At 48.3% G+C, this 15,930-nt stretch overlaps 1 pseudogene and 1 gene segment (V, D, J or C); one reads left to right on the top strand and one right to left on the bottom strand.

The window, feature by feature from the left end:
- Positions 1-10,732: 10,732 nt before the first annotated feature.
- On the bottom strand, positions 10,733-11,706 carry LOC140262181 (T cell receptor alpha variable 4-like). The segment is given in 2 exon segments: positions 10,733-11,142; positions 11,610-11,706. Coding segments are annotated over 2 exon segments (453 nt in total).
- A 2,660-nt stretch (positions 11,707-14,366) lies between these two features.
- Positions 14,367-15,719, top strand: LOC140262180 (feather keratin Cos1-1/Cos1-3/Cos2-1-like; annotated as a pseudogene).
- The last annotated feature ends 211 nt before the right edge of the window (positions 15,720-15,930 follow it).

Raw genomic sequence — 15,930 nt, 5'->3', positions numbered from 1 at the left:
CAATACCTTAGGAACTGCTGGCAGGAAGGGGCAATCCTGGGTTCCTGAAAACATGGCTCATGTCTCTTTTTTGCCTGTACCTAAGCCTTTATCTCTGTTTTCTTTTTCTTATATTTTTACCTTTCACCTCTGCTCCTATGTGGCTCCTAAGGATCATCCCTTCCCTTTCAAAAAGGCAGGCACTAGCTTTGCAGGAGCTCAATCATGGGAATGAGTGAATCCTGCACTGTGAAGTCCCTGCCCTGTGTTATCTCATTTTCCTCTAAATATATTCATTAAAGATTTCTGCATCCCATTTGAGCTTTTGATTTTTCTTCCAACTGCTGTGTGGGAGGCCATGGGTGCAAGCCATTCTGCTGGCTCATAGAAACAGGGTTCCTCCTGCTATCATCAATGTGGCACAGAAGGAGGAAAGAGAGGATAGCAGATGTAGTAGAACCGTGAGGACATCTTCATGGTGCACATGAGCTTGTATTGTCATTTATGCCATCTTGCTCACCTAGGTGAGCATAGGTGTGTATGACTCACATTGGCCTCAACGAATCACTGCCGCCTGTGCGGTGTTCACTTCTCTCGAGAACTCAGGGAAGTGCATGCTGGTCAGGATGGAGTTTGGTGGCCGTGCAGGCAGCGTCCCATGCGGGCCTGGTCAGCATTGTGCCCCCGTCAAGCCCATAGTGGTACTTAACCGGCTGCAGCCTCGGCTCCTCTCCCCGTGCTACCAATGTCCAAAGCCCAGTGTAACAATAAAGAATAGCTACTGGCCTAGTTCCTGTCTAGTAGTCTCTACACAACACGGACTTCCCCTTGCTCTGTTGCAGGTCTATGTCTCTATGGCCCAACATACTGCACTCATCCTGCCCTTCCAGGCTCCTTGAAGGTCCAGGATATTCAAGGGATGGAGTTTCCTGGTAGGTTTTGGTTGGATCTGGACTAGGCCTCTGATACACAGGGAACTGTGCTGGGACAGGAGGGACAGTGAAGATTGCCTTCTGGTAAGTGAAATCTGAGGGAATAGAGAGAATTCTGGAGGTGATGCAGATGTAGGTAACTATCATGCAAGGCATAGCATGAGGATGATGATAATGACAGGAACCATAATGCCCATGGTAAAGTCTGACTGTATCCCTGCAGGCCAGCCCAAGAAGAGCCCCATCATCCCAGTAGAAACCGACTGTGATATTCCTTATACCCTGTCTGTAGCATGGCAACAGGACAATGTTGAGATCCACAGATACTGTTGTGGCAAAGGTCAGGCCAGGATTAGGAAAGACATGGAGTAGATAATGACAAACAGGACCATGTGACACCCAGGATGGTCTGTTTAGCCCAAGAGAATGCATTCAATCATGGAAGTCCTGTTCTCCTTTGCCATGGATCTGTGCTTTCAGACAATGACGTCAGAGGGAGTTTTTATAGGTCAATAAGACCAGCAGCAAACTTCAACCAGGATCTCTTTTCCTGGCTTATGTGATCTTCTCATGGCCTCTGATGATCACTGCTGAGATCAGTCTCTCTTCATGTCCTGTCTCTCTCTCACTTCTTCCACAGGCACAGGTATAGAAAGATTTGTCCATCCTCCTCCAGGCATTCATACAGGCATTCTTCATGATCCCTTCTGGAAGAGAGCTACAAATTACAGACTATGAAATATAGAATTTTTCTTGTTCCATATTCTTTCTCTTCTGTCTCATACATGTTCTAGAAATCCTGGGGCCTCTAATTCCTAACACTCAGAAGCAGCTTCCATGAGGGCATGGGTGTAACAGAATCCAGAAGATGAAAAGGCAGTGTAAGTGGAAACAGCCACTCTGCCTGTGTGATTATCTGGGATGCTTTCCACATTACAAACACTGCAGGGAATGGTGCCTCCTGTGACAACAGCTCCCTTTGGAAGAAAACTCATTTCCCTCTTCAGAGTCACTAATGTTACCCAGATCCCAACATCAGCATCCACATGATCCTTTTCACAGTGGTCTAAATTTTCTAGGAATGAAGGGCAGACCTGGACTGCAGATGATGCCTCGTGGTGAGGCATAGTGGGAGTCTTTCGTTATGTAGAAAGCATTCATGTGGAAGAATTACTACAAGAAAACTGTGCATCATCTCCTGTGCTCCTCCCAGCTTGGAGATTTCTGCATGAAGCTTAGGGAAGGAAGCAGCATAACATTACAAATGCATTATACAGAATGGCCACTCTGTAAAGGCCTAACCTGCTGAGAATTTGGACAAAAGACAGAGAACAAAGAAGCAATCTGCATGGGACTGCAAAGCTCAAGTGAGTTTCAGACCAGTTCCTTAAAGCACTCAGTGCACAGCACAGCACACAAATCACAATGTAGCATGTGTTCTTTGTACTGCCCATGGAAAAACTGTGCTGTCCAGGAGATTAAAGGAAGATGAATTCCAGGTTAGGTTCTCTTGCAACACTTTTCATTCCTCTCAAGACACAGACATCAGTGACTTCTGGAAGAGGATGACACAGGCCCTGAATCCTCTCAGTCTCATACTCTCAAATCAGTGCCACTGAGGTGATCACATAGAATTATATATATATATAATATAATATAACATATATAATTAATATATATTATAATATATATAATTAATATATATTTATTATTATTATATTATATTATTATACTATTTTATCTTATATTATATATATTATATATATTATAGAATTATAGAATTACCCAGATTGGAAAAGACCTTGAAGATCATCAAGTCCAACCGCAGCCTAACCAGTACCCTAACTCTAAAAACCCTCCGCTAAATCATATCCCTGAGCACCACATCTAAACGGCTTTCTCAAACACATCCAGGGATGGCGATTCAACCACCTCCCTGGGGAGCCTATTAAGCCTACTTAACTGTAACTTAACCTTTCTTCCTAATATCCAACCTAAACTTGCCCTGAAGGTGCCTGTGACATCAGCATATACACTCAACACTCAAGAAGGTGTGCAATTGGAACCCATAATTCCGTGAGATGCAGAGCAGCACGAGGGACATGTTCCGTGACAGCAGTATCAACTCGTGCGCAGCCGGGAGGGGAGAGGCAAACACGGCTGGAGGAGCGGCAGCGCCCCCTGCGAGTCAAGACGGCACATGTGCCCCCACCACGCCCAAAGCGGTTCGTGCCCGGCCGCAGCCCCGGCTTCGCTTCCCGTGTGCCCACGGCGCAGTAATACACCCCCGCATCCCTGAAACGGGGCTGGAAGAGCCACAGGGCGCTGGAGCGACGGTCTTCCGACAGCGACAGCCTCCCCTCCGGGTCCGGCACCTCCTTCGACCCTTTAATGGCGCTGACAAGAAATGCGGGACCTCGACCCGGGAGCTGACGGTACCAGTGGATGTAATCTCCGATCTGTATGTTGGGGTGTGAGCAGGTGATGTTGATGCTGGTGCCCACTCTGATCTCTGCCGTCGGCTCTTGCTGCACCTGGGCTCTGCTCACAACCACTGCCGAGAAGAAAAGAAGATGCAATCTCAGAATATCCATTGCTCCAACAAAAAATATCACATACCAGCAGCAAAAGCAGCTGAGGGGAAAAGGCCGTGCAGGATGCACCAGTATGGGAAGGGATATCTATAGTCAGGAACGTGGGGAGGAAGGGAGAGAACGGTGGGCTGAGCTCGCCGGAATCAACCGGGCTGAATGCAGCGGAGAGAAGGGCAGGAGGTCGGAAAGAAGTGGGGCGGATAAAGGCGAGCGAGGCCCCGACCCCGCCGGCGGAAGCCCCGCGTACCCAGGAGTACTGCGGTCAGCCCCGCCCGGCACAGCCGCATCCCGCCGCTCCGCCCTGCTCCTCCCTGTCTCCGCTGGCGTCACTCGGGGTTGCTCCGGGCTGCGAGTGCTGGGCACCTGTGCTCGGGCAGCGGGGTTTGGGCTCTTAGTGTTCCTGCAGAGGAAACCCTGCACGGCCGAGTAGGCGGCGAGCTGAGGGACAGCTGCGAAAGCTCCTGCAATACAGAAGAAACCACCTTCCCGCTTGCAGTGTCCCCTGCGAGAGGGGCAGGAGAGAATACGGACCGGACGGGAATGGTCAGGAAGCGGGAAGTGGCGGAGGACTGTTACCCCCGCTGTGCCAGGCGCTGACGCAGATCCCGAAATCCGGCAGCGGAAACGGGTCGTGTGCTGCTGCCCGGAAACGCGGCAACCTGAGATCTCCCCGAGCCCCGGATCCTGCAGGCTGCTGCTGCCCGTGGTGCTGATGTCGGTGATCGAGGAGCCAGAGGAAAGCCGGCAGAGGCTCCGGGACGACGGCCGGGAATGTGGAGCACCAGGATTTGAATGCGTAGGAGAGTCTGAGAGGGAGCCAGGAGGCACGGTTACAGATTCCCTGACGGGATCAGCCGTATGCAAAGCTAAGCCCGGATCACGGAGATATCCACACCATAAAATCTCTTTTAGGAAGAATCCAGGCAATCCATCCTCGACTCCAGCTGCACGTGGTAAACCCCACATCTCCCTCAGTATTGGCTGTGCACTCGGGTGTTAATGGGGATAAAAACTGTGCCTGCCACATCTGGTTGGGGTTCAAGACCTTCACGTGTTCCATTAGAATCGTGGACCCCTCTTCTTGTAGCAGCATACAGCACATGGCAGGGACATCTTCAGCCCCAGTCCGACTCCACCATTTGGCATCAAAACCGCTCATGCCACCCTCCCTAGCAATTTGTCCATCCAGTGTGCACAAGACTGAGTGAGATGGCGCAGCGTTAAGAAATGATTCATAAGAGGACAGAACAATCTGTTGGGATCAAACACGTGGCTCAACCAGATCTGAGGGGTCCCTTCTGCACGCCACTCTATCCCACTGCACATGTTCATCCCTTTCTCTGTATGTCCCAAGGTGCAGTTCTATAGCCCTGTCTCACAACAATCCCTTTCCGTGTCCTGATTCACAGCTGCAACTCTTGCAAAGGCCAGGCTTGTCTTCCTGGAGGTTGCCTGGAGATTGCTTGATTCCTCATTAGCTGTTGTGAAGGGTGAGATTTATTTCTTCCTATCATTTCCATGCAACCCTTGACTGTCAGTCTCTGTATGCGTCTTGATTGGCTCCTGTTTTCTCTCATCCTGTTTCATAAGGTCCTGACAGGTCTTCCCATTCAGGGGTCCTCTACACACATGCTTAGAGAGCACTTTGTCCAGTCATGGAGGGTATTAATTGAAAAATAAACAGTACTGGTCCAACACTGGTTCCTGGGAGTGAGATGAACACTCAGAAGAAGCCTCCATGAGGGAATGGGTGTAGCATAATCTAAGAAATGAACAAGCAGCACTAAAAGAAGCAGCCACACAGCTCATGCCATTGTCTGTTTTCCATTCATCACAAGCACCTTTCAAAATTGTCCCTTCTGTGAAGACTATGCCTTTGCCTGGGGAAGTGCAGGGTCTACATTAAAGGCAGCTTGATTCCTTCACCCTCTAATCAACATCTTTCACCTATTTCTTCCTAGTAACTACATGAGTCTGAAGCCCTTCTCCCAGTTCCTATTCTAAGGCCTCTGTGGGGCTTGGATGAGATGGATTTTCCACTGAGAGAGACACCTGCCTTGTTGCATCTGGCCAGCATTTTCACATCCCATCTGGATAAAGTGAAGACAGTCTTTTACCTCTTTGTTAATTATTATGCAGCCATAAGCATCTTCCTACAAATGAAACTCTGATACATCAGGTGTTGTTCAGCTTGGTGGAGTCTAAGATAAGTTCTTATCAATGCTTATAATTATCAAAAGTAAAGGTATGAGTACCATGAGTATGGGACCAAGATCGTTTCAGTAGTGCTCAGTGCGGTAACAGGCACAAACTCATACACAGGAATATCCATTTAAACATGGGAAAGAACATCTTGCATATGAGCGTGAAGGAGCAATGCACTGGAATAAGCTGCCCATAGAGGTTTGTAATCCACTTCTTGGGAGATACTGAGAGCCCAACTGAATGCTTCCCTGATCTGGCTGACCTAGGCAATGTGCTTTACTATGGAAGATGGACTAGATGATGCCCACGTGTCCCTTCCAACCCCTACATTTCTGTGATTCTTTGATTCTACCTGCCAGTTAAAATGGTTCATTGCTTGGAGCTTCATGGACTGCTCCTCTTATGTCCCTGTGCTCTGCTTTCTCCTCACCATCTCTCCCAGGTACAGCTTCAGCCCTGATCTATGTACCGTTATGATTAGTATCCACCATGCCCAGTACCTGCCATGCCGGACTTCTGGACTCATGCTGCTGGTCAAAAGATGCAGTGATGCAGTGCCTGAACTCCACTGTCACAACTGTAACCCCTCCCATGATAGTGGTCTAGTCTGCCCACACCCACAGCCCCTTCATGCAGAAAACTGCTGTGAGAACCTCCAAGTCTGCTGCTATTGGCAGCATGCTCAGCAGTGATGGAGTCTCCTTCAGTTTTGGGTACAGTGAACTCTCCAGCACTGCCAGGTGCTACTGCATCAGATGGAAGCCTACTGTGCTAAAACCACTAGTGAGGGTCTATTCCAGGTCCACTCAGAATCGGTAAGTTATGCTTATCAACTGAAGGTCAGCCAAGGGATCAGGCCTAGTCAGCATTGGTTTATGAATGGTAGATCCTGTCTGACTAACCTGGTTTCATTCTATGACAAGGTGACCCGCTTGGTAGATGTAGGTAAGGCTTTCGATGTGGTCTACATGGACTTCAGTAAGGCCTTTGACACTGTCCCCATAACATTCTAGTAGAGAAGCTGGCTGCCCATGTTTTGGATGGGCGAACACTCCGCTGGGTGAAGATCTGGCTGGATCTCTGTGTCCAGAGAGTTTTGGTCAATGGAGTGGGATCCAGTTGGTGGCCAGTTATGAGCGGCGTCCCCCAGGGCTCGGTGCTTGGGCCTCTTCTGTTTAACATCTTTATTGATGATCTGGATGAGGGCATTGAGTGCACCCTCAGTAAGTTCACAGATGACACTAAGTTGGGAAGGAGAGTTGATCTGCCTGATGGGAGAAGGGCACTACAGAGGGACCCGGGTAGACCTGATCGGTGGGCCAAGGTTAACGGCATGAGTTTCAATAGGCCCAAATGTCAGGTCCTGCATTTTGGTCACAACAAACCCAGGCAACCCTACAGGCTTGGGGAGGTGTGGCTGGAAAGCTCCCAGACAGAAAGGGACCTTGGTGTGCTGATGGACAGTCGGCTGAATATGAGCCAGCAGAGGTGGCCAAGAGGGCCAATGGCATCCTGGTTTGGATCAGGAATGGTGTGGTGAGCAGGACTAGGGAAGTCATCCAGCCCCTGTACTCGGCATTGGTGAGGCCTCACCTCGGGCACTGTGTTCAGTTTTGGGCACCTCAGCACAAGAAAGATATGGAGGTACTGGAGCAGGTTCAGAGAAGGGCAAGGAGGCTCGCGAAGTGAGAATAAGCCCTACGAGGAGAGGCTAAGGAAGCAGGGCTGTTTAGTCTGGGGAAAAGGAGGCTGAGGGGAGACCTTATTGCCGTCTTGCAGTACCTGAAAGATTATTACAGTGAGAGTGGGGCAAGTCTCTTCTCACTAGTGACACGTGACAGGATGAGGGGAAATGGCCTCAAGTTGCGCCAGGGCAAGTTTAAGTTGGACATTAGGAAGAACTTCTTTACAGAAAGGGTAGTTAAGTACTGGAATAGGCTCCTCAGGGATGTGGTTGAATTGCCATCCCTGGATGTGTTTGCGAGAGCCGTTTGGATGTGGGGCTCAGGGATATGATTTAGCAGAGGGTTTTTAGAGTTAGGGCACTATGGTTAGGCTGCAGTTGGACTTGATGATCTTCAAGTTCTTTGCCAACCTGGGTAATTCTATGATTCTATGAACTGAGGACTGAGATCCTGGCCATGCATGTCAGAAAGACTGAGTGTCCAGTGCTCTCTTCTAAAAGCAAGGAAGCAAGGACACACTGAAGACATTGCTACAACCTCATTCCCTGTCTTCTACTATCTCATTTCTCTTTCCTTTCTACTATCCCTGAAGACCTGAAGGAAACAGAAAACTTCCAGGCATTCTGCTGGCTGCTCTCCCTCTATGGAACAGTCAGATAGGTTTTTGTTGGTACCTCAGCAATAGATAATAGGCACCAATATCTGTCAGCTCTTAGTTGCTGCCTGCACTGACAGGGTTCTATGAAAGTGTGATCATGTCTCTCTTCTTAGTCCTTACAACTGTCTGCTTCCCAATCTTCACCTCCATATGATCCTTTGTTGTGGTAGTCTCGTGTAGCCAAGCAAGAAAGGCAATGTTTGTTGTCAGGGGATAAGGTGGGAACATGAAGGGGGACTTCCATCCTCTGGAGAGATGGAGAGATGTGGATTTGATAGAAGGTGCACTCAGTGGAGAAGCGATGGGTTGGATGGTTGCATTTGAAAGGTACTGTCTACTCTGGTTTCTCTGACAACATGTCCGGTGTCTACCATGACACTCTTCTACTTACTTTTAATATCCATTCTGGTTACTGTCCCTTTTTCTCAAAGATCTCTTTTAGTTAGACCTACAACGAGTCTGGACTGACCTGTTTTTGATTTTTTGCACCCTCTTTGATGCAGTATTATGGAAACTGTCCTGTGACTGCCAGGCAGATTTATCTTCTGAAGAGAAAATGGAAAAGGAACAGTCAAGTCTCCTGGGAGCTGTAGTTCATTCATCTCTTCGGTGACAAATAACGGAACTATCAACAATCCATGGAACTCCAGAATTAACACTCTTACTCCCAGTGAATCAGATGATGTCATGATGTGGAACACCGATAACAAAAATCATAGAACCAGGACAGCCCCAATACACTGTATCAGGCTGACTTCACCTGCCTCCTCCAGACCTGATCACCATTAGAGCTGAGGCATTGGTCTCACCCATGTAATTCTGCCATATAAATCTTGGAGCCTATAATCACAACACTTCAAAGAAACCTTCACAGTGGAACAGTGGGCACAGTGGAAATCTGGAAATGAAAAGGTAGCACTGCAGGAAACTAAAATCAGCCCATATAATGAGAAGGGATAGCTCGCATTCAAGGCTAGCTAGTCAGACAATTATGGCCTGTATCAACCTTACCTCTGGACCTGCAGCGATGAAGAACCAATATAAAAGGCAGCACAGTTCCCAACTCTGCCACTCACTTCTCTTGCCTTCTCCTCATTGGGAAGCAGGTAAGTGTTAAGGCCTCTGTCCTCCTCTTGCGTCAATAAAATGTTATCAGATAGTTGAGCTCTGTGCTGTGGGAGACCACGGAGGAGATGACCACTGCTCAGAGTGCTTGGGACATAGCTTACATGGCTTTAGATTGATGCACAGAAAGAGTCTCTCTGGGTCAGACAGCACATTGTCGGGACTTGACATAATGTAACCATCTGACCTTCTAAGCCTTTTCCTCCTTCCCTAGTATTTGCCTTGACTCCTTTGTGAGAGGCAACAATGACTGTTCCTTATGTATCCTGTTTCTCTACTTCTTCTATCCTTCTCTTCTAGGTGTACCTCCAGTCCCAAGACATGTCTTGTTACACCCAGTGTGTGCCATGCCGGCCTTGTGGCCCGACCCCTCTGGCCAGCAGCTGCAATGAGCCCTGTGTCAGGCAGTGCCAGAACTCCACCATCGTCATTGAGCCCTCTCCTGTGGTGGTGACCCTGCCCGGACCCATCCTCAGCTCCTTCCCGCAGAACACTGTTGTGGGATCCTCCACCTCTGCTGCTGTTGGCAGCATCCTCAGCTCTGAGGGAGTGCCCATCACCTCAGGGGGCTTTGACTTGTCTGGTTTTGGCAGCCGCTACTGTGGCAGAAGGTGCCTGCCCTGATAAAGCCACTAGGGAATTTTCATCCTGGAGTAATTCTTGAAACCGCAAACATAGTGCTGGATCAAGAAGGAATCTTCAAGACTGCTTTCAGAGTCCTTGTCCATCCTCAGCTGTTCTGGGAATTGCTGAGAGCAAGGGGCAAGCCTGGGTTTTCTGAAATCATAGCTCATGTTTCTTCCAATCCCTTTCAAATTATTTACTTTTTCCTTCCACCCTCCAGCATCCCCCATTTTATTTCTTTCTCTCTTCTGCTCTTGTGTGCTACGAGGCTCTGTAAAAATTTATTTCCTCTCTTAAAATTCATTAAATATTTCTGCATCTCATTTGAGTGTTTGATGTTACTTTCCACAGTTAATTGCCTCCAGAAGTGTAGTGGGAGTATGGTTTTTATCTTGATGTGTATTAGATGAGTATTCATTTTGACCCTTTCCCATTTCCCAAAGGACAGGAGGTTGTGACACACTGCTGAGGCTGTTGTCTTGGGCATTGTCCTTTCAGCTGAAGAAGACAGATAGATGTTGTGCCACAAGTCTCTAGAGACCTGTGGCAGATCAAGAGACTATCAGCCATTTCTCTGCAATGTTTCTGCCCACAACTACCTCCAAATGTCCAGTTAAGTGAGAGCACTACCTCACCTCCAGTTACAGAACAGAAACTATGGTGTTGAAGGCCATGAGAGGAGGCCAGTCTGCTGGGTCATAGAAATAGGGCTCCTCTTGCTCTCATCCATGCAGCACAGGGGAAGTGGGAGAGGATGGCCGATGTAATAGAATTGTGTGGAGGTCCCTGTGGTGCCCAACACAGATTGCATTGCCAGTTACGATATCTTGCTGACCTTAAACATAGGTGTGTTTGACTGACATTGGCCTCAGTCAGTGACTGCTATGGGTGCCACGCTCATAATCTCTCAAGAACACAGGAAGGTGCACTCTAGTCAGGATGGGGTTTGGCGGCCTTGCAGGCAGCGCCCCCTGCGGGCCCAGAAAGCACTCTGCCCCCGCCACGCCCAAAGAGGTTCGTGCCCGGCCGCAGCCCCGGCTTCGCTTCCCGTGGGTTCACGGCGCAGTAATACATCGCCGCGTCCCCGAGCCGGGGCCGGGCAAGCCACAGGACGCTGGAGCGGCGGTCTTCCGATACATGCAGCCGCCCCGCCGGCTCCGGCACTTCCTTGGAGCCTTTAACGGCGCTGATGAGGAATGCGGGGCCTCGGTCCGGCAGTTGACGATACCAGTGGAAGTTTTCGGCCTTTATACTGGGGTGTGAGCAGGTGATGTTAATGTCGGTGTCCTCGGTGGTATGTGCTGACGGCTCCTGCTGCACCTGGGCTCTGCTCACAGCCACTGCCGAGAAGAAAAGAAGACGGAAACTCAGAAAATTCCTTGGCTACCCCAGAAATGTAATGCAGACGAAAAATAGAGAACTGTTCACAGAGGAGAGGAACAGTTTCTGAGAAGACAGAAAATCTCACTAACACGTTGCCTGAGGACGAAATAAACCACACACAAAACACACACACACACACACACACAAACAAACAAACAAACAAACAAAAAAACAAACCCGGGATGTTCGGAATCAGAGTCCAAACCAGGAGAAGGAAGTGAGAGCAAAAGTCTGTGCAGTAAGCTGCAGTGAGGGCATTGATTTTTAATGCAGAGCAGTGAGAAAGTCCAGACAGGAGGGAAAGGTGAGCTGAGCTGCTGGAGGCAATCGGACCGATCTCGGCGTGGAGTAAAGAGATGCGAATCGTGCCCGAAAGAAGCCCCTCCCCCCGCAGTCCGGGTCCACCGGCGGTAGCCCCGCGTACCCAGGAGCATCGCGGCCAGCCCCGCGGCCCAGCACTGCCGCATCCCGCCGCTCCGCCGCCCGCGCCGCGATTCCCTCGCCAGACCCGGCTCTGCTCCTCCCGCGGCGCCTCCTCCCCGCGGCCGCCGCCGCCAGCTCCGCCCCGCGGCTGCTCGGAACCACTTCGCTGTCCTTTGGATGCGTCGTAATGATTTCTAAAATGATCTGCTCTAAGGTTCATAGTAGGTGAATTATTGAATGAAGTACAGTTGGTCAGCAGTTCCCTCTCTCGGTGTTTCCTTGATACGAGTGCCATCCTTCAGCTGTCACGACCCCTGAGAGATGACAGAGCTGCATCATAATGACATTACCCGATCTAACATCCTTGGATTCATCACACATCATCTCAAGGACACAAGTATATCCAACTTTCAAAACTTACCATGAAAATGTAGGAAAAAAGAAGCATTATTAGACCTATTTCCTCTGTCTCATGGTCCAACGCACATACAATCTCCTTAACTATCTTGTTGGTGCCACAGTGCATATTTTTTCTCTATTCTTCCCTGGCAAGCTTTTATCCCAGGTGGAGCTGTGGTCTTCCTGACTGCATCCCTGTGTGTGCAACAATGTCTCATGTTTACTCACAGTTAGCCTGCCCTTTTTCTCTTTTTCTCTCTGCATATTTATATGTACATACATATATATATATATATATGAACATACTTATATATATATATATATATATATATGAACATACTTATATATATACTTATATATATCTGTATATATATATTATATATATATATATACAGATATTTGGGGGGGTGGAGGGAGTGGGGGGCTCCAAGAGGAGCTCCATGTGACTGCATGCTTGTATAAGTCTGTAATGGTTTTGTAATGTTGCTGTCAGTATTCCACATCAAAACATCATGTGCAGTATGGATCATTAAAAAGTTCATACTCCAGTTCTATGGAATAACAATGTCCTGAATACTCAGCTCTCAGAAGAAAACTACATATCCCAGATGACTTTGCTGCCAGAGATAAGTCACAAGAGGAGGACATATATAATCTCACTCCCAGGCTGGAGTTCTCTCTCTCTCTCGGACCCTCGGAGAGTGGAAAGTGTTCCAGCCATGTCGCCTAGAGTTCACAGTAGGCCTCTCGGTTTTTGGAGACTCTCTGTTTCGTTCAATTTACTATCCTCAATTATACTGTATTATATTGTGTTATCTTGCATTCTGATATCATATTTAGTAAAATAAGATTTCCTCCTTAGATTGCCGCTGCTGTTCTCTTTTTCCCATATCCCTTTTCCCTTCCTTTTCAGGGCAGGGGCCCTACGCGGTGGCTGCCCCCTGTCACGGGCACAGGTAAATCTAGGTAACCCGTGACAAAGTCACATACTTTTGCACACATGAATGGGGCTGTAACTCTTCTGTAGCTGCATGTCTGTGGCTAAACAAGAGCATTTTCCTTGTTCCAGGATGTCACCATCTTCCAGCCTCTGCCATCCCGACTGCCTCTTTCTACGGCCTGCATGCTATGGCCACCACATGCCATGCCTTCCTGGCTTTGTATTGTCCAGTCATAGAGTGGGGACACCCCTGAAGTACAGCTGAGTACCTGAGAAGCACAGACATCCTGAAGGGCTCTGGATGTGCTGGCAGACATTATGCTCAACAAGAGCTGACACTGTGCGCTTGCATCCAAGAAGTCCAACTCAATTTTACAGCGCACTGAACACTAAATGGGCTACTCTTCAAAAAAGGTCATTTGCTCACCGTGCTTAGACTTGGCCTGTCCTCACCTGGAACATGTTTTTCAGTTCTGGGCACCAGAGCGTAACAAGTTTGTTAAGGTGTTTAAAATCGCCAGAGGAGGGCAGCAGAACTGATAGTGGGGCTGGAAGGTATATCCTGTGAGGAGAGCCTGAGGACACGTGGGTTATCCAGTTTGGAAAACACAAGGCTTAGGGTCGACATCATTGCTCTCTACAACTTCCCGAAGAGGGAAAGCAGAGGGGGAGGTGCCGGTTTTTCTGCCTGGTTAACCGCTGACAAGACGTGGAGGAATGGCACAAAGCTGAACCAGCAGAGGTTCAGGCCAGGCAGTAGTGTTACTGTAAATCAGTTGTTCATTAAACTAAGACTCAAACTAGAGTGTTAGAAAGCAGGTATTCATTTTCAGTGCTGGATGCATGGAGGATAAGCTCCACCTATCACACATGTGTTGCAAAAAAAATCCTCAACTTATATTCATTACATATGTTAAATCCGCAAACTTTTTTTCCAGAGAGTACATAGATATTCCATACTTCCCCATAAAATCATTAAAGTAGGGTTCTGCCTCATCGCACATGTTCAGACTTTTCCTGGTAGTGGTCCCACAGCCCTCTGGATGAAGTCAGTACTACTCCTCCGTGTCCTCACTGCTTGAGTCTTGTCTTCACCAATGCTCAGTTACACAATCCTTGCTTACACAAAACGAGATGATTCAAAGCAGAACTTTCCTTGCCTACTTGATACAAGCACTTCAGTATATCAGTGTTATCTGGTTGGTACAAGGGCACAGATTCTTCCTGTTTTCTCAGCAAAATCCAGAGTATCCATCAATGAGCATTAGGAAGCTTAACAATGTTGCTAAAGCTGGTATCACTAGGATAAAAATAGTTCAATGTGAAGATGGTCAAACATTGGAACAGGCTTCCTAAAGATGTGGATGATGCCCCATACCTGTCTGTGTTGACTGACATTTCTATAATGCTTTCGTGAATATGCATTTCCTTGTGGATAATGCTAATGAGGTCAGGCAGTGGAACCTGAAGATGCCTTCCAGGTCCTCTTTTCTGCATTACCTACTGGGATCCTGATTAGCCCCTGATGTGACCAGAACACTTGTTGCTAAGTGGGCCACACAAGTCACACAACCACTCATCTGCTCATGCACATGTGGAATCATGCAAACCTCTGTACCCACAGGCATTTGAATAAATTCAGCACACAGGCTTTAGTTGTTCCACACCAATACCCTACTAATTACTCCTCAGTGATATCATTTTCCTTTGCTGGAATCTTCCAGTATGTGAATGGAGTGCTCTACCCCCTCTGACTTGTGATGCCTGGAAATGCTTGGGTTTTAATTCCAGCCACTCAAAATATGGGAATGGCAATGTCATAAATGCCATTTGTGAGGAATGGGAATGACATAAATCGGGATATGAAAAGTTCAGGTAACCAATACATAGGTCATATCATTAGTTGAGATGTTTTACATTCAAGAGGAGCTTGTCAGAAAATAATCACTACTGCAAGTTGTGCCTCTGGAAATGGGGCAGCTTCGGTCCATTATAAAATGCAGCCCAGCTCCTTGCTGCCTTATCCACTTCTCTCACGTCCTCTTTCTTGGGAACCAGGTGAGTGTGAAACCCCTTCTTGTACTCTTTGTTCTCCAAACAGAGCTCTGAGCTCAATGGAACTTTCAGCTGTTATAAACTCTATTCCATGCCTGGCTCTACTTATCATGAGAGAGGAAATTAGGGAGAATGTTTGTCAGGGGAGGACGGTGGGCCTGTAAGGAGGTACTGTAAGGAGGTAACTTGTGACCTAGGGTCTAGGCAGTGCTTGTATAGCTCCCAGAGGATTTTACTGGGCTCTGTCAGGATGAGAGCAAAAATCCCTTGCACATTCCTGAACTGCCTTCATATCCCACCACTGCATGTGCTTTGATTCCTTCATAGTGTGATGATAGGCTGCTCCTCATGTGTCCTCATGCTCTTTTTTTGCCCTGCCCCCTCTCCCAGGTGTACTTCCATCCTTGAGACATGTCCTGCTGCAACCAGTGCCAGCCATGCCAGCCCTGTGGCCCGACTCCTCTGGCCAGCAGCTGCAATGAGCCCTGTGTCAGGCAGTGCCAGAACTCCACCATAGTCATTGAGCCCTCTCCCGTGGTGGTGACCCTGCCCGGACCCATCCTCAGCTCCTTCCCACAGAACACTGCTGTCGGATCCTCCACCTCTGCTGCTGTTGGTATTATGCTCAGCTCTGAGGGTGTGCCCATCACCTCAGGGGGCCTTGACCTCTCCTGCATTTCCAACCGCTACTGTGGCAGAAGGTGCAATCCCTGCTAAAGGTGGTGCAGACAAGGACTTCCAGGAATTCTGAACATGGCAATGGACAGAGGAAGAAATGTGCTGCTGTTTTTGCTCTGCAAGTCAGACATATGGAGGCAGCATTTTGGCTCTCTGTCAACACAGAGAAAGTCTACTGATGCTCCTTATTATTCACTCTTTCTATCTAATATCCTTTCTGTTCTTTTCCCTTTAGACACCTTTGTTGTTA

This window comes from Excalfactoria chinensis, chromosome 24 (genome assembly GCF_039878825.1).
Source record: "Excalfactoria chinensis isolate bCotChi1 chromosome 24, bCotChi1.hap2, whole genome shotgun sequence".
Taxonomy (NCBI): Eukaryota; Metazoa; Chordata; class Aves; order Galliformes; family Phasianidae; genus Excalfactoria; species Excalfactoria chinensis.
The sequence above is the reverse complement of the archived record's forward strand: the minus strand, read 5'-3'. Positions and strand labels throughout refer to the sequence as shown.